Source organism: Pezoporus wallicus, unplaced genomic scaffold (genome assembly GCF_028554395.1).
Source record: "Pezoporus wallicus isolate ANWC-B61680 ecotype Strahan unplaced genomic scaffold, APGP_CSIRO_Pwel_v1 contig_3017, whole genome shotgun sequence".
NCBI lineage: Eukaryota > Metazoa > Chordata > Aves > Psittaciformes > Psittacidae > Pezoporus > Pezoporus wallicus.
Window position 1 is genome coordinate 3762996 of NW_026638957.1, and position 19561 is coordinate 3782556.

Here is a 19561-nt window from a genome sequence, read left to right on the forward strand (position 1 = left end):
AATGCACTAACCCTGAAACCAAATGCCATACATCCACTGCAACTTTCCAAGACTTTGGGAAACAGCTTTGAATAAACCTTTGGTGAGCTTTTATAGAGGCCAGACACCCACTGAGACATATGTGAGAAATGTGCAATGCACCATTTTTTTTCATTTCTTGGATCTCTAAAAGACTGGGCATTTCTTTGGCAGAAATTAGAGACATATTTAAATTCAGAAACTCCACATGCAAAAATGAGTTTATTCATCTCCAGCTAGGCTTCAAGTAAGATATATGGTGTCTGGGGCTTTTTCCTTCATGCAAAACTTCATTATACAAACGAGAAAGTTAATGCAAGAATGTTGACATGTTTGCTCAGTGAAGAAACCTGACTGACACTTTCTTTCCCCTCCTCCATAAGGGACACTGTCCAAGTCAAACAACAAATCTTCCTCAAGTTTCATTAGCTTTGAGAGCACTTGCGATTCCTTGTCTCCTACACTCACCAAGTGACCACTGTTTGCATATGCAAGGAAGAAATTTTCCTCTGTTTATGGAACCAGAGTGATTCATTGGCATAACTGACAACAAGAGCCTATACCCAAAGGTTACTGTGGCCAGCTATACACACTGTCACAGATACCAATCCAGTGTTTCATCAGGTTAAAAGGACATTAATGGGAAGGTTTAGCATGAAATAAGAAAGAGACATTCATAGAAATCTTTTCTCCTCAAACTCTGCATCAGTTTAGGTTCATATAACTCATCCAGTCAGTTCCTCTGTTTTGCTTGCTCCTTTTGAGATGCATTTCAAGTTTCAGCTTTTAGCCTGGGACACTTATGAATGCAGCTGTTATTTTAAAGAAGACTGGTGGGTTAAGCCCCAAGTACAAAGCTAGCTAAAAGCAGTTCCAGTACCACCTGAAACTAGGTCTCACCTTTATTTCGCTATGTAGCTTTCTCCAAACACAACATGGGCCACACTAATAGAAAACAAAAAGCACTTGGAATCTTAAAAGTGCCAGTCTGCAGCCTAGCACCCTATGTGAGAAGAAAAAGAAGAGAATACATGGTACAAATTAAAGAAACGTGAACTTGAACGTGTTTCTCCATTTGACCAGATTCAGATGCCAATACCAATAATGGGAATTTTCTTCCCCTGCAACTGGCTCTTCTGCTTGAGTTTACATCAACATAGATCAAAGAAAAATGATTCTACTTTATTTGGAAGCCTCATTAGAAAGGCTTGCAATAAAATGAAAGCTTGGCTTGCAACAAGTAATGACTGTACTGTTTGAAAATAGGGCAAAAAGTATCTTTCAGAAATCTCCACCCTAGCTGGTGAAAATTCCCTGTCCTGGTGGCTCAGTCCACTTCAAAGAAGCACATCTACATGTACCTTACAAGAAAGATGAAAATCCTACTTATTTTCTTCCAGTCCACTGGCTTCTTGCTTTAACCACTAGCATATGTACATGTCTGCCAGAACACCCATTTTCTTGTTTGCTTCAGTGCATTGTTTACAGCACAGTAAGAGGAAAAAAAACCCCAAACTTTTATCATTCATAAAACATATCTACAACATATCTACTGACTTTTTACCCAAACTGTAATACAAAATGCACATCCCCCCGTAAGGTCCAGTCAATGACAAAGACAGAAGTTCTTCAACATAAGTCCTGTTTGCTCACAGGAAGTTTAGAACATCCCACTTCTCTGAACCAAACAGTTTTTACTGATCAGATTCAGCCCTTCTGCATACACCCCTCTGCGCAAAAGGTCACCCTCAGAGGCCTGCCTTGGGACAACACACACAGCACGGTGCCTTGCTGTCTCCCACACCCCTCACCTTCACAGTACATCTTGCTACTAACCTCTCCTGCACAGGAACACTGGGGTACACACACAGGGCGCTCTAATTAATCCTGCCCCGTTTTTGTCGTAACTTATCCTAAACAGCAGCTGTTACACCCATCGCTTCCATCCATGATTGAGCACATGTGTTCTAAGACCACAGCTTTTCCAAATTTGGCCAGGGCATGCAGGAGCTGATATACAACCCCAAACTGCTATTATATTTCCTAACCAGACTCCATTGGAGCCCAGATTCAGATCTGCTGAGAGGTCTGCTACACTACATAACTGGAAGAACTAGACAATTTCTTGGGCCTCCTCAGATTTTCTAGAAGCTGCCTTTATAAGCCAATCATACGATCACACTGGAGCTCTGTTACTCATACCCTTGTTCTCCCTCTCAGAAAAAGAAAAAAACCAAAAACAAAAACAAACAAACAAAAAAAAAAAAACACAAAACCAACCCTAAGGCCAACAGTTCAGCTGCATCTTGTACATTTGTTTACCTTCATGGACTCATCTAGATACTCTGCCTCCCCCCACTATAACAGTGGTGTGATTACAACACGCTAATGAGTTTATAAGATAACCTAAATCCCTCTTAAAGGGAAAAATAAAAAGCTAAATTTCTATTCTAATCTACCAAATTACCATTGTCCTTATCATTGCTAATGATGCGGATGTATAAACAGCTGAACCAGCTTTTGAGTAGGAGCTGGAAAGGCAGACATGAAGGCAGCAAGTTGTTTTCTTTTGCATTATACTTGTCTGGCTCCGCCCTGAAACTCACTCTTCAATCCCAATAATTGGCAGCTACTAATTAGAAGGAAAAATGCAAGTAGTTTATTAAACATTTGATTAAATGTTGATTACATGTTTGATTAAACATGATCACAGAACAAATCTCCCTTGGATAAGCATACTCATTTTGTCTTGCTCACTTCTTTTGTTTATAGACATCCAAGATAAGAACTGTAGAGATGATGCTATACCACACACAGGGATTTCAAGCCTATAGGAGACTCCACAACACAAGGCAGAGAAGTTGATGATTCCTTTGCCATTTCAGGTAATTCCCCATGTTCTCTCTTTAGGGCTTTTACTATGGCTGTAGGGTGCCATACCCAGGATCAGCTCAAAGATACTGCCAAAATTACTTAACAGGTAAATTGGAGAGACAATCACCATAAAAGGGACTTGTAGAAAGGTTACAGCATTTAAACTGTTGTAATTCTGAAATATGTACAAGACTTGAAGAATCATTATACATGGGGGAAAAAAAAAAAATCCACGTTACACAACAGTTGCAGATGACTCTGAAAATTCCATATGCCTTACATAGATCCTAGATACAGTTCATCTGCTGTGGGAAATGGGTTTTGCGCATCCCATCTGCTGTCACTTAAGAGTTATCAAGTAATAATGAACATGACTGAACCATGTAATACTATCAGAATTTTAAACACAGAGAAATGCACACATTTACCTTAGTAAATAAAAATAACATTTGCTCAGAGTATTTCCAAGAATTCTTGTTTGTGAAGGCAAAAGAAAATCCTTGCCCACATGTCTGCTTTTACATCCCACTAGCACATCAATGTGCAAAAGCAAGATTTCTTATCCCCATAAGTCTTCTTCCCAGGCAGCATGTTTTCACATCAGATCCTTGCACTCCCTGTTTCATAAAGGAGGTGGATGCTCCACACCCAGCTTTACGTAACCCCCTTGCATGCAATAGCTCAGCCTCACTGACTTCACTCTGGCACTGGGTGGGTATTATCTGCCTACCTGGCCTTGCAGGGTTTCATGCTGGGTCAGCACACAGTCCAAGGTGCCACACTAAGCTGCAAAATACACAGGCATCACCTTAGGAGCTGAAGCTATTCCAATTTAGAAAAAAAAAACATTACTCTTCAAAATCACCCCAGCCCTCCAGAAGAATAAAGTTGTGATCTATAAAAAGACAATCAAAACTCTGTAAAAGTTGCACTCTTAAGAGGCCATAAATGGTCATTATCTTATTTGGACTACTCTCTTACATCTCAATGGCACACTAAATCATCCCTATTTTCTCTAATTATTTTCCAGATAAAAGTAAAAAAATTGGCAGGATATATTTTCTTTTAAGACTAATTTGAACACGTACTCCCCCCCACCCCCCCCCCCCCCGAATTCGAGCATCACGATCCACAAGGTGCCCAAGAAGTCTTGTTTGCAGATACTTCTCAAGATAACCTGCATGTTAAACTTGCCATTAACTTCTTCTGCCCATACACAAGGGAGAGAACTACAGAGAGAACGTATTATCAAATATCAAGAACATAATATCAAGGATCAAGTTTATTTCCATTTCTTTCACTGCCTTGGCGCTAAGGATTGCTCCAGATGCATTATCCAATGTCTCTGTCCATCTACAGCCATACAGTTCTTGCGCTGTAATATAATGGCACCAAGCCAAACATCACCGCATTTGCACCTTTCTAGTAGTGTAAGTAGACATAGCATGCTTATTGCAGTCGAGTACCAACACCTCCACTGATGAACATGCTAGAATATGCACAGCAGAAGCTGTGGATGAAGCCTGCCATTCTCTCCCCTTTGCTTTACAAACTTTAGTTTCATTTTCACCACAAATTAAAATGACCAAGTTAGGAAAGCCAATGCAAGAAGATGAAGTCTTAGCTTGGCAAAAGCTGAGCATTCACTCTGTATATGATCAACTAAAAACATTTACTAGGTAATTAGATCTGAGAGAGAACAGCAGGTAAGAGGTGAAATTGTTAAAACATATTGGGATCCTCAATAATTAGGTTCAATGACACTTCTTTTACAGAAATCACCAATAAGGAACAGCTTGAGTTTTTAATTTTGAACCATGCCTTAGAATCGATAGATACAAATTAAGAGCTGCTCACAAATAGCAAGATAAAGTAATAAACACTTTGCCTGTCCTTTGAGATCAAATGATCTATGAGCCATTAGCAGTCAGTTCAACCACATGACAGCATTCTGACAGGTTTGCATTATCTCTACCTGCATTTGACAGGTAAATAAAGTATTATATGGGGAAATTCACTGATGCTTAAGTTACAATAAAGCCTATTACAGAGCCAAGAGCCAACCCTATTTTGGCTGCCAGGCCTGTGCCTGATTCAAGAGACTTCTCTATTTTCTCTCTTGGATTGCCTAGTATACCTTGATTTGGAAACTCCCTGTACAAGCCCCACCCCCAGTAAATACACAAAAGACATCAAGATTTAAACTTGGCAATTCTTTGCAGCTCATCTGCATACACCTAAGACTTTACTCACATGTCAAAGCTGTCTGGGCAGTGTGCTTCAAAACCCCCTTGTAGTCAAACTATACATTTACAGTACAGCAGGAAAGAGCCACCTCTCAAGTTTTTTGGAATTGGCTTTGCAGGAATGCCTCCTAGTTCCTGGTCTACTGTAGGCATCCAACACTGACATCAGACATTTCTGAATAAACAATTTAATTTCCTTAAGTGTTGCACGGAGAGAAAAAAATAGGGAAAGAATTTTCACATTCAAAGACATATAGAGAATGGGGAGGGGACAAGATTTATCTCTTTAATTGCTTTTGTTTCATCAAAAGGATATAAAAGATTCACTGAAGGAGAACCTTCATCTCTATTCTTATAGAAGGCTCTAATAATTATCCCCTTAAAGCCAAAGTAGCTACTGAAAACACACACACACACATTACTGTTTTAAAGACCAAAAAATATTTAACCAAAAACATTTTGCAGCACAAGCTTTCCTTTACTGTAATATTAGCAGCACTGCAAGGCTACTCCATTCTGCATGGACAAACAAGTGACAATCTACTTTGATTTAATGAGAGATGAAATAGGGAGATTTTACATGTACCCTATGCATTTTCCTGAAACACGTATCTTGTGTTTCAGGTTTCACTAGCACCAGCAGCAAGCATGCTAAAAAAATCTATTCTTACAGGGAGCTTTCACACCCACGTATCAGTCAATATAACAAAAAGGCAGCAGCAACACTAACAAGTAACAGGAAACTCAAATACTATACTTAGTCCTACAAAAACATTTCAAATTACACTACCGGATACTTCCCTGGGCCAAGAAGGCATCCAGAGTACTTTCAATGGCATCATTGGTTACATGTTTTAATTACTACCTACCACACTTTTGATTCTTGGCCATCAATCATTGTTATCAAGCCATTACATCTAAATGTCTGCTTTCAGTAGCTATGGTGCAAAAAAGCAAGAACAAACCAGCAAGAGAAGTCTGTGTGTTCATCCCAGGTTTGCCACCAAACTTGTGCAACTGTGAACAAATTCAATTTCCATCCCACCCTCGGGTTTTCATTAACAACAAAGAAAATCTGAACACCAGGTATATCCAGTTCCCAAGGAATCCAACTGCAGAGACTTCCACCAGCTTCAGAGGGAGTTAGATAAGACCAAGTTCTGCAAATGAGCTCAGCTCTCACCAAGGTCAAGAAAACTCAGCACCTTAACAAGTAGGAGCTTCTGAGCATCTCAGCCTAATTCATATGCAAGGATTATAGTTTTAGAAATAAGCACAAAGAACTTGACCTCCATCTAATTTGTCTACAGATTTAGAGATCTTGATCTTAAACATCAGGGAACAGCTTGGTCCCAGAAGAAATTTGTGGTAAAGACGTCTTTGAATAAATTCTTTTGTTTCCAAATTTTCTGACCAAGCTACAAACCAAGCATTTTACTTAAGGTCCCCTAATTGCACTTGTAGTAATTTGGGGTAGGGGGCAAGGAAGAAACACACCTTTCCACAGTCCACTGGTACCAAAACTGACACACAAAAAGAAAAGTAACTTTACATATACATGTTAGCTACCCATGTTCTGTGGCTTCAGAAAAACATTTTCCTGTTTGAAGAAAGTTCTCCTGCCTGGTTCTACAGACCTGTTTCACAGTGGCAAACAGGAGAAACTAGGAATAAGGAAAAATCAGGAAAATTATCTGATGACATAACGAAGAGCCATGGCACACCAGAATGAAGGTCCTACTCTGCCTCTAGTATGGATGTTCTCTCTCTTAGCCAAAGAAACATTCTAAGATAGTGTTTTTCTTCAGTGATCTCTTGTAATCAGAACAACACTGTTTCATTACCGCTGCAACAACGCTAGAGGAAAACCTGACAAAAATGAATGGACTTAAGCATTACATTATAGTAGGTTATTCAAGACAAATGAGAGATCAAATCATAGCACAAAAATACTGTGCCAATCCCCACCTAAACAATACCTATTATAAGCCAAGATACAGCACTACACTGATCAGGAAACTGCTTAACACAGTAGCATAAAATGAGAACAAACTTTTACTAGAAAAGCTGGTGCCTGGCACCGCACACATGGAAGTGATAGTTGGCTGCAACCATAATTCTGTACTATACACCTGAGTTTATCTTACTTGGAGAAAAAGAACAAAACTCCCCAATGACCCTATGCCTTTCTCATTCCATCATTTCTGGCTCCTTCTAGTACCATTCTGGGCTCCAAAAATGTCAGACTCAACCAAGTAGTCTTCTCTACTCTCCAGAGTCTTCTCAGGGAGACATGAGCTTGTATATGCTAAAGATCCATCTGGTTTAAATACAATAACCAGAACCAGCGATAACCTGTTATAGACCTTAAGGAAAAGATAGCCAAGAGAGGCTTTACGTTATATTTAGACCAGATAATGGTAAGACCCACTGTTCTTACTGCAAAGAAGGCAAGTTCTGATCCACAAAATAGCTCTACCTTGAGCTGCAATGCTACATGCAAATAGGCAATCCATCACCAGTAAGCAACAAAAGTGATGAAGATCAATGTCCTATGGCACACATAAAGAGTAAAACTACAATCACATTGCACAAACAAAGGTATCAGAAGGGGAACTAGCTAGAGAGTTCTTGAAACAAAGTTAGCCTCAAACAAAAGCAGTTTAAACTTGGGGGTGTCTCTGACCAAAGATTTTTCACTCTACTGATTTGTGAGTAAAGCAAAATTCAAAGCACAAATTCTCCCAGATGCTGAGAACTGAGGGCCTAAAATAGCATCAGAAAGAGAAAGGAAATGGAGCTTCAACCCTCTACCAGCAGCAAGCATGTACTTTCTATTCCTCAAAGCATGCTAAAGTTTTGGTTCTATAAAGGCCAGGGAAAAGGTCAAAAAGGTCTCTTCAAAATTCACTCCAGCCTGCATAGAGTTCCTGGACTTTGATCTATTCCTTGATACAGAAGGAAAGGTTGCACCAAAATGTCTAGCCCCAAAATCAAACTATAACCCATCCAGCACTTGTCCACCTGCAAATAGATCTCTTTTCCTCCTATAGCCCCACCTCCCACTTGCAGTCCATGCAGTCAGGAACAGCTAAAGGTGTAGCACAAACCATTGTCTCTTCATCGATTAAACCAGCTTTAAAAGGTGGTAGCTTTGAAAAAGAAAACTTCTACTGAGTGACAAAGGATGCTGCTCAATTTCATCATCACTTACTCTTTGCACAGCACATGGTGCTCCAAACTAACATGCTGGCAACAGTACTTCTCCCCTTTCACACTTTCCTGTTTGCTGCCAAATTTAGCGTGCAGGTCAGCAACTACAAGTACTACTTTTTTCTCACCATCAGCCTTTCATTAAAACAGTAGATTTGCTTAGTTTCTTTTTCCTTTTCCTCCTTCACATACACTTATACACACTTTTACTGGAGTTTTCTTTCAGCGCTTGAAAACTCCCAGATTGACAGCTCCAGTGAATTACGCTCCCTCTTCGTCGGCAAAACAAGAGCAGCACCACAGGCAACCTCAGAACAAGCTCCTTCTATCCTCTTCTTCCCACCCCTCCAACTAGCAAGCATATCTGAATGGTGAGCTTTGCACACAGCTTTATCATGCCAGGGAGCCTTGTAAAGAGTCTCTGATAATGTGGTTTACCCAGACTATCTCACAGGACACTAACGGTAAAGCCACACACGATGGAAACGTCAGAGCCGATGCATTATCGGCATGCACCTGTACCAGACAGCACAGTAACTCTGAAACCATGAGGCTGGTCTAAACATATGTAAGTCTCTGCTAAAAGACTGACTGGCAAAGAAAATCTATTTTAGACAACAGTGTGAAAGAACACTGAGCTGGAGCAACTCCTAAAGCCATACCTGAAACTACACAAAGGCAATGTTAACTAAAAACCAACAGAAAGACCAGAGAAATTCACTGTTTTCAATATCAGACAAAAGACTGGGGCAGATTTTATTTGAAAATGTACATAAATGGTACAGAGAGAGTGCCTCTGTTACTACTGCAGTACTAATATTGTACTTTAGTTTTGGAGACTGCTCCTCTGCTATGTTACCAGTTAACCTGCTGAGGCAGCAAATGCAGATCCGATGCTCTGTTCAATTACAAGGGGTTTTCAGGTTCCACAAAATGCTCTGCTCTTGGTTGTCAGTTACAGATTAGCATGCACCAGATGAAGTTAGAAGATGACTCCTAAGATGTACCCAGCTTTTAGTTGCCCCTCCTCCCTCTTTTGCAACCTTTCTTATTTTTAGCAGGAAAATCTGTTTTGGGGAAGATTTGACTTTTGAACTTCTTACCACATCTTGACTGAAATTATGTATTTCTTTTTAAATTGGTCAAGATCCAGGGTGTTCTATTAAAATGAACATTTATATGTACACTTAAAAATAAGAAAACAAAAACAAAACCAAAAAAAACCCAACAAAACAAAACCAACCAACCACTACCCACAACACAGCAACTTTGTATGTGCTCATGTTTTACAACAAAACTAGAGAACAACCAACATGGGACAATAACCTCCTTCAAAAACATATTAAAAGGTTTATGTGGAGTAGATCCATCTGTGGCTATTAAATATGGCACTATGGACACAACTGCTGCCGCTCAACACTAAACCAGTGTCTGCCATGGGGAAGGGGAACATATTTGCTCTGTGCCTCACCCCTTCCCTAAGCATCTGTTACAAACATCATTCAGGTCCTGACTGGCCAGGCTCAGGTCTGCTTGGCTGACCTCACACTATTCAGCTGGCATGTCAGCCAAAACACCTGCAAGCAGTTAGGGCCTCAGGTACCAAACAAAACATACAGATGGACTTGTGCAGGAGTAACCTCCCCATTCCCCCCGCTACCCTCTCACCCTTCAAATGGCAGTGAGGAGAGCCCATGCTGGCAGCACCAGTATCAGTCTCAGTGACAGCACGCAAAGAGGGCTGGATCCTCAGCATGTAAAATCTGAACTGAGTTTTTGTAACACAAAGGAACAGCATGTTCCTAAATAAAGCAGCATCTACAGGCAGCTGTATGACATGCAGATGGAACTAAAGAGCAACAGTTATCAGTATTTACATTCATCTCTGCGGTTTGTTTTTTAGTTAAAAGGAAATAACCAAGATTCTCATTGAAACACACATATTTAAGAAATAACGCACCCAATCAGGTTAAAGTGGTCACTGCTGGACTCACTAAGCCCTAGCATATTGCTGAAACAGGCAGTGTTTTGTAGCCCACCTACACAAATGATGACATTCTCTGTCATTATAGTGAAACCAGGCTGACAAGATAAGGAATAAGCTTAGTCATTACACCAATTATTTTAACCACAGAAGTCATTTCAGAGTGGCTTGGAGAAAACGACTATAGCACTGTGGCTGTAGCATGGGGCGGGTGTGGCATGTCACAAGTGGACCTTTATGTTATCATTTCCTTCCAGCACCATTAATCACTCCAGACATCACTTGTTCTATCAGCTATTAACCAGCTGCCCCAACACGCAGATAACTTTATCTAGGTTCTGTGGTGAGAGTCATTACTAAGCATTACAACATGCAGTGCTGAAGGCCTTGTTTCTAAAGAATCCTCCAAACCATTTCCTTCTGCTGCAAGAAAACAAGTTACACTAAACATGTACTTATCCATACCCAACACGATGGGGAAAATGACAGAAAGTAAAAAAACATCACCAGCACTTTAAAACACACAATTTCATAAAAAGGACAACTATGTTGCTTATAGCCCAAACATACAACTTAAACCAGGTCTCTTAAAGTGCCTATTTTCAGCCTGTTAGCACTCTTCAAGGGGAGAGTCCCTCAACATGCAAACACCTTTGTGGTGTGGCCTGGCTGGACAAACATAGGGCTTCAGAATGATGGCCAAGAGCATCCCACCTTCACAGCTCAAGATTTAGCATTCTGTATTTTGCTACAGACACATCTCATTCAAGTGTTTTTGCTACAGACATGTTTCATCCAAGGAACAAGGAGAACCAATGTGTTACAGAGGGAAATGACCAAGATGGCTTGTTGACAAGAAAGAAGAAAAGCCTGTGAGGCATGTGATGAAGAGCAAAAATAAGCTCATCATTTTCAGGGGGAAGCACCAAATCCCAATTCCTCCAAGCAAGCAATCATGACTCAGCAGTATGTGACAAGACAACACAAGACACTTCATAAGTCTTCATTAACTGGCATCTGAAAAGATTTAACAGCTCAATGTCAACTGAACCTGCTTCCAAGTTCCAGGCCTGGCTCTGCCAATTACCTTCCCAAAAGGGTCATTAGATCCAGAAACTCAACTTTCTCCACTCTACAGATTAGACTCCTGGGAGCCCTCCAAGCCACCTCAGTGAGCGCACACCCTCCTGCCCACACAGGTAGTAGCCTGATTGTGGGAAAGAACAGACTTCTGCTTTGGTTCCCAAATCACAGGAATTATTTGACAGAATTTATGAGAGTGGCCATTTCACCCCAGTCAAACTAGCCCAGAGCATTGCACCTGGGAGGAAAGAGAACTGCAACTAAGGTTTTTTTCCACTTGAATTAAAGCATATCCTCCTCAATGAAACTCAGTCATTCTGAAAGCCACTCTTAAAGTACATGCTTGTCTTCCAAATAGGATTTCTCTCTGTGGGGAAAGAGAATACTAACTAGTACTTGCGTGGCATTTTGGCAGTATGGAAGTATCAGCAATTTCCTCCTTGACCATATAAAGGGCATAACTCCTTCTGAGGAGAGTTAAATTCCATCAGTACAAAACAAACCATTGTTTTGAGGACTGAACACTGAACTAAAAAAATGAGAAGATAGCCAGACAGAAGAGGGTTTGTTGCACAGCACTATGGCACAGATTTGTGTAGCACAGGTGCTTATTTTATTTGCTATCATGCTTATTTTAGTGTTTCACATGCTCTGCTTCCTTGGTCCCTTGGAACGTGCTCAAGAACATCACCTCACTAAAATGTGTCAACTATTGAGATGAATAGTACATTTTCTATCCAATATCAGGAGATACACTGTCAATCAATGCTTCCCAGGTGCAGTGCAGTATATTAAGGCAGAGCAACCACTTTCTGACATGGCTCTCAGGTTAAGCCTATTTATTCAAAAAAGCTGCACTCATTTAGACTGTGTGCCTGGAGTTCCCAAGTCACAACTCCTGAATTAGTAAAGGGACTTCAAACTACTTAATGTACACCAAGAACTATTTCTCAGGCACCTTCTGTGCTGTTACAAACCAGACACAGAAACGTCCTCAGAAGTCAACATCTTTGCCTTGAAACAGGACCACAGGCCCATGTCATTCTCAGCATGTTTGTCCAAGGCAGTCTTGAAAGTCTCAAGCAATGAATTCCAGTGCCTCCTAGACAACCACAGTATCTTTTCCACTTACCCATCATCCCTTCTTCTTGGCACAACTGAAGCCCACCACCTTTTGTCCTCCCTGCAATGGAACTGGGGAATAAACATGCATGTGTGTGTTTGTCTGCTTGTGGATTTTTCCTACAACAGCTTCCGAAGGTGTCCAAAGATCCATCTCCAGCTTTATGTTTAATAACAGTATAATGCACTGTATTTTCAAAAACCATGATCCTTCTCACTGCTGTCTTTTGGGCACTTATCAGAGGATCTGTTTTTTTCCTTGAAATTACATGCTCCAAACCAAAGTAACCAAACCCCAAAGGCAGTAGGTAAGGTTACTGCAGCAGCAGCCTTATCAGCGCTGTGCAGAATGGAGGCATTACTTCATGTGCCTTGCAGGCTCTGTTCCACCTTATGTTCCCCAAGATGACATATGCTCTTTTTTTTTTTTCTGGCAACACTGCCGATTTGTATTCACCTTGTGATCTTCAAAAGAATGCAGATCTTTCTCTGAAGAGCTGCCACCTGACCAAGCTTATTTTTGTTCCTTGCTGCATATCAGTTCTAGCAGGTTGTGGTAAAGGGATGACATAAGCATTCAAACTTCCCGAACTTGAGGTAAATGACTGCTAGATCACAAAACAGAGTCACTGTGAAAGGGTGACTGTTACAGTTCCTTCTGTTGAGGAGTTGTTGTGCCATGTATTCCCCATGAAATGGCTCTGCAACCATAATGCAGTAAGCACTTTGCGAGAAGGATGCCTACCAATAACGGCTCTCAAAGATTAAGAGCACACATATATCCAGTTCTGGGACGTAAAATCTTCTCTACAGACTATTAGAAAAAGGAGCAGGAACCCAGAAATACAGTGAACTTTTGCTCCAAGAAATACACTTACTTTTTCTTACTACCTTCAGCACCTTTTCATGGCTTAGTACAATTTCTACCATTAGGTTAATTGTAAGTCTTTGTTAGAGCTCATGTCAAAGAAACTTACCCACCCATCCGGGCCCTGGTTACTTCTCATGATATAGTATTTCAGACTAACACAAGCAACAATGGGAGCTATTGATCAACACATGTACATTTTATTTTTATGGCTTTTAAGGCTGTAAAAGCTAACTGACACAAGCCAGGCATTTAACAAAAGTAGTATTTAGGGAGGGTTTTTGTGGGGAATTGGTGTCAAAGAAAATTCCCTGAGTTCTTCCTGGAAAAAATATGCAGTACACTTCACAGCCTGCGATATAAAGCAGCAGCTCAATTTAATACCCTGAGACCAGCATTATTCTTAAATCTGACTTAAAAATCATGGCTAGGTTCTCATGCACAGGCCATGGCACATAAAAGAACACAACATTTAGAAGAGAAAGAGAGCCATACATATCTACAGCACTGATGACACCGTTTATTTTATGGTAGATTAACTAAGTAGCTTCTCATATGTTTTAGAAGAATGCTTAACTACCTATCAGAGAAATGAAATGGAAAGAAGTTGAAGAATTCCCAGACAACTGGGCTTTATTAGAACGTATTCTCAATCACTTCACTTCCATTTTCTTTTGTGGGCAGAGTTTGATTTTCCATAATTTCCCGAGAACTTTTTCCTCCACATGTTCACCCTGCTTTTAATGAAAAAAAAAAAAAAAAAAAAAACCCACACAAAAAAAAAAAAAAACACAACACAATAAAATCTGACCATAAATAATCTGGACATGAGGATGTACAGGCACAGTTCTTCTGTCTGTCGATTTGACATGGGTTACATCTTCAGGCAACTCTTCAACTCCTCTGCTATTCATTTTCTACATGTATAAAGAAGAAATTCTGACTCATGCATACAGCTACACAGAAAAGCTGCCACATTACCATGCAATCTTACAAGTTTCACATGTGAATGCTTTTGCCCAAAATAACCAAGAAGTAGCTTAACATTCATAATGGGGTGACTAAATTATCTCCTCTTGGATGAAGCATACGTATTTCACCTCATATCACTGTAACTTATTCACGTTACCATAAACTTACTGCCTTGCGTCTCCATGGCTCCCAGAAGAGACTATATTAACAGCTGACATTCAGAGCAACTACCGAGGAGCAAGAGGCTTTTATAGAGCAAATGGCCATTTGTAAATGGCTGCACCTCACTAATCTGAACTGGTGCCAACAACACACGCAACTCATCTTCTGAACAAATACATGCATTTTTCTGTTCTTCCACCACCACTCCTCCTATAATACAAACAGTCATCTTTTTATTCACAACGTGCAGAGAAACCTGGCAGAACATCTATGAGTATTTTACAAAAGGATAATACGGGTATCCAAGAGTCTTTATCACCACCTGAAATTCACACCACAGCTCTGTCATCTGTGTAACGGAGTGGGGCACCTCTATCTTCTTCAGCTTTTATTAGTGCTAGTGCACCTGAATGGTGACAGCCATGCCAAGGTCAATGTAATGAGCAGGGAACTGACTGGATTGAAAGTCTTTGCCAACTGCAGAACAACTAAACCCAGCTTGAGATAAAGGACAAGATCAAGCAGCCAGAAGAAGGAGGAACTTCTTTAAGCACTGGGAGAGACACATGGCAATGAGAGAACTAAATGCTTATATTACAGGCTCTGAAATTGTCAGGAGTCCCTAAAAAACTTGTCTTATTTTTTAGCAGGCCATAGATGCTCCGTATTTTGCCAGTAGCCAGCTACGCAAAGCTCTGAGACTGTGACATCACCTTGGTGAAGCTGAACATAAAGGCTGATAGGAAAGCCTACCTGAGATGCACAAACCAGACATTTGCACACTGCAGCCCCATAAGGGGCTCTACTCAGGGAACTGCAGCCACACCATATAGGCTAGCATATAGACAACAGCGAGTTCAACACAAAGCATGGCACCCTAGCAGCTTCATTCAGAAGCATGGGACAACTTGGTAGTAGTAGCTTCTTAAATTGCCTTCTAACTAGTAAGTTCACTGAGGAGATGGGAAGTCTGCACTGAATTCCCTGTTCCACACAGAAGAGCTCAATCCCACACCACAACTCAAACAGGAATGATCTGATAGCACCAAGGCTGAGACAGAGACTCTCTTGTCCCCACTGAAACTGCAACGATGCACAGAAAGGAACATAAAAGCCTTACTCCGCCAACAGCTTACGTAGAAAGGAGGTGCTGGACAGAATCAAAAAACCCTGTGGGAAGCAGAGACCAGAACTGAGAACACACCTCCTCCTGTAGAGACACTCCTGCCATGGTGCTACAGAAAGAGCATATAGGATGGCTATCCCAGCACCAGGGAAGGAGCTCACGTTCCCCTCTATACACAGTGGCAGGTTCAGCCAGCTGACCAGAGTGAGCCTGGCCCATTTTCAGATTATTTCCTTTGGGAGACATCAGCTGCAGGCTCAAAACTGGGCTTCCCACCTGTCAGTCCAAGTGCTCTGTCCTCCAGACTGACAGTTCTCAAGGTGCTATCCAGGGACCACTGATCCTCTGCAACAGGCCTGTAAAAACACACCGTCTCTCTGCACACCACCCACTCAGAAGCCCAAAAGAGATGTAGAAGCATTAAGGGCTGCAGTGAGCTGTAACACAACTATTAGGAAACCACTGGTCTGGACTATAAATGTGGAGGTAAATACCACCACGGGCATTGCTTTCATCTCCTTGGGCTACACAAGGAAGGCACCACCAAGGCTGTTATGTCTATAAAGAATACAGCTCAGGTAAGACGTATCTAGTGTGCCAGAGTGAGGAACAGAAGCGCAGGTGAGCTCAAAGACCTATGATACAAGGAAGATTACCTTGTGGATATAAAGCTTAGGCAAAAGCCCCAAGACACCATGTCCAGGCAGGACTGCTACCCTGTCACACGTTACAAGAAATTTACATACCAAGTGAAAATTTTAAGAAAATAAGGCAGATGTCTGTAAATTCTCCAGTAACAAACCTGGAAGAATTCAGATGCCAACATTTAACAGGGAAACCTACTGAAAGCCAGCAGACTAAGCTGCACTTTAAAGACGGATACAAACACAAGAAAAGTATTTAAAGCTCCTGCATAGTCTTTGCGGAGTAGAAACCTGAAGGCAGGCCTGCCTGTTCTCCAAAGCAACACCTTAACTGTAGGTCCACTCACACTCATACCTCATTTCAACTAGGACAAGGTAACAACATTTCAGCTTAGGTGCACTGCTGGAGTGGAAGCCTGAAACCACTGTTAAGAAAGCAGCTCAGCACTTCGACTACCTCTCAGAGGATGGTTCAAACAGATTTTGAAACGTTTGTACCAGATCCCTTTAGGACACCAGTGCTTTGCACTAGAAGTGGCTGTGCTGGCAGACTGCAGAGAAATGAAGATTCTTCTCATCCTAACAACACTCCCAAATTAAACCCAGCTTCAGGAATTCATTAAGAGGCTTCTCTAACTTTCCTCGATTATATAACTGCTTCATTGCAAACCCGCACAAACAAAACTGAACTTTGTAGTCATCCAGAAAGTATATCCCTAGGCAACAAGCAAATACATTCCAAGTAACAATCACCATAAAGTACACAGAATGGAGAGACAGACACACAGTCCACTCTAATGCATGAATCACTGTACACGAATGACTACGCTTGCCTTATTTCCTACCATACACAACATTTCTGGTAAGATGTATGTTGAGCTCAGCACTGCTTTTTTTACAGCAACAAAAGTTTACAAACACACATGTAATCAAGTAGATATTATGCATACAATACTTGAAATCTATGCCCAATTAAATGCAGCTTCCCACCAGTGTCAGTGGACGTTACTGGGAAGGAAAGAAAGAGAGCATCCAAGATACCAGTACAACCTGCTCCAGCAACTGCACTGAGCTTTAAACCAAACACTTCACTTCTACAGAAAGGCTAATATTAAATGCTTTTAAAAATATCAAAGCATGACTGAACAGACCTGTCTGTCCAATGATGTAAACACTATTCAAAGAGAGATTAGCCTGTACCAAATGAGACAGCCTGATTTTCATCAATAAATTAGAAAACTGTAGCAAGAGAGACACTTTGGGTCAGTTTTCACAGTGCTGCAGACCTAAAAACTATTACTAAATTTGTAGAGCACCCAAAGAAATTGTATACCCATGTTATGCAACACAAGTGTAAGGAATTTCTGAAGTAGAGCAAAACAAAGCAAAGAACCTAGTCAAAAAGAGAAACAAGGACAGCAGAGGGCAGAAAGTCATTTTGGAGATTCCTAAACATAAAAATGTAAAGCACATAATACCAAAAATGAAAGACAAACTACTACAAATAGCTTTTTACGTATTTTCTGAGATTCCCCTTAGCTTTTGGGCACAAAGCATTACAAAAAATAACCAAAAATCTTAGGCAAAGTCAAAGCTTAGCATTATTCATCCAGAAATATTATGTTTGAAGAAACACATGAAATTTATGAAGACATTAAACCATAACCTGTGTCCTTTTCCATACTTTAAAAAATTCTGTTAAGTTTTTCTGAAGTTTGACAGAGAGGATACAGAATGCCAAGAACACAAGCTGATGTAAAAGCTTCAGTCACTCTCTCAAAATAGTTTTCTGTTTCTTCTGCCTCCTTCATCTCTATAGAAAGGAGCAAGTGCTGCCAACAGAAATTTGACAGGGATTGGTGGTTTTAGCATGATATGCACTAATGAAGCGTACTCAAGTCACGTAAAATATATTCTGCAAAGTCTGAACACATTCCACACAAACCAGAATATGGTTTATTTAGAATATTTTCAATCATCAAAATTGATTCCCTATACTTGTTACAAACTTACTATTAGAATGAAATTAACAAGAAAAAGCTTTTATTCGGTATAAGAAGCTGTAATGCATGTGTCACAAGACCTTGGACCCACATGGAGTTTACACTTTCAATTACATAATAAAACTCTGTAATATAATGCATATATTATCCTCTAAGCTATTCAGATAAAGTCTAATTACAGCTTATCGAATTAACCTTTACCTCCGGGACTGCAGAAAATAGGCGCAGGTACACCACCTTCAGACATGTAATTCACATCTCGGGTGAATACAAGCTCACTCAGGGATTTGCATTACCCTATTTTCATGTGTTTTTTGCAGGACATGAAGGTAAGCTACTCCCAGACTCTTCCTAATAACTCTGCTTCAGCTCCAAATCTTAGCAAGCTCCTCAGAGACTGCAAATGAGACTATTTCACCGGGAGTACTAGAGACCTTTTGGGAAGCGGTGAACAGAAATGCTCCCAGGCAGTAAACCAAGGCTGTGCCGGGCCCTCACACACAGAGACACACAGGGACGCTGCGCACCGCCCCAGAGCGAGTTTCCTGGGAGCGTGCAGCAGCGCCCAGGTGAGCAGGAAGGAGGAGACCTCAGCCGCGGCCCCGCGGGCACCGACCCGTCCTGTTCCCCCCAGGTCCCGGCGGACACAGACTGCTGAAGGCAATCGCGCACCGAGCACAAAACGCCCGAGAGCCGGCGCAGGCCACGGCCGAGCCCGGAACAACGCGGCCCCGGTCCCATCCCGAGGCTGCCGCGCCCCGAGGCCGCCGCCCGCCCCAACTGCCTCACGGCCGCCCTGGCGCTCCCCGCGGCGTGGCGAAGGCCGCCTCCTTACCGGCACAGCTCGGCGAAGGCCTGGAAATTCAGCTTCCTGATCTTCTTCTCACTCAGCCAGTAACCCACCCGCTTCCCCTTCAGAAAGGTCTGCATGGTGCCGGCCCGGAGAGACAGCGGCAGCCCCTCGAGGAATCAGCCCAGCGTGGCGGAGGCAGCCCGGTTACCGCTCTCACTCGGCGCCTGCGAAGCAACGGCGTTGAAAAAGGAAAATCAGTCGGTTCCCGCGGAGGACGCAGGCGCTACCCCCCGCCCGCCCGCTCTGCGCCGCTGAACCGAGCGAGGCGCAGCCTCCGCCGCCGGCAGCAACCGATGTGCAGCCCCTGGCAGGCCTTGCCCCGCACTGGCAGGCACCTCACGGAGGCAGGCAGAGAAGGTGCCTGTGCTGGCATGGAAGCCGCTACCCCTGCCG

The 19561-nt window shown here is 41.8% G+C and overlaps 1 protein-coding gene across 3 annotated transcripts in view; it reads right to left on the reverse strand.

The window, feature by feature from the left end:
- ITPK1 (inositol-tetrakisphosphate 1-kinase) overlaps positions 1-19336 on the reverse strand; it is a 143181-nt gene extending 123845 nt beyond the window's left edge. For 2 of the 3 annotated variants that reach the window (XM_057413455.1, XM_057413454.1), the window contains exon 1: positions 19151-19336. In XM_057413455.1, the coding sequence (XP_057269438.1) occupies positions 19151-19245 (95 nt within the window). In that variant the 5' untranslated portion in view covers positions 19246-19336. Of the gene's footprint in view, positions 1-10394; positions 10781-19150 lie in introns of those variants that run through there. The other variant, XM_057413456.1, reaches the window with a different exon arrangement.
- Positions 19337-19561: the final 225 nt, after the last annotated feature.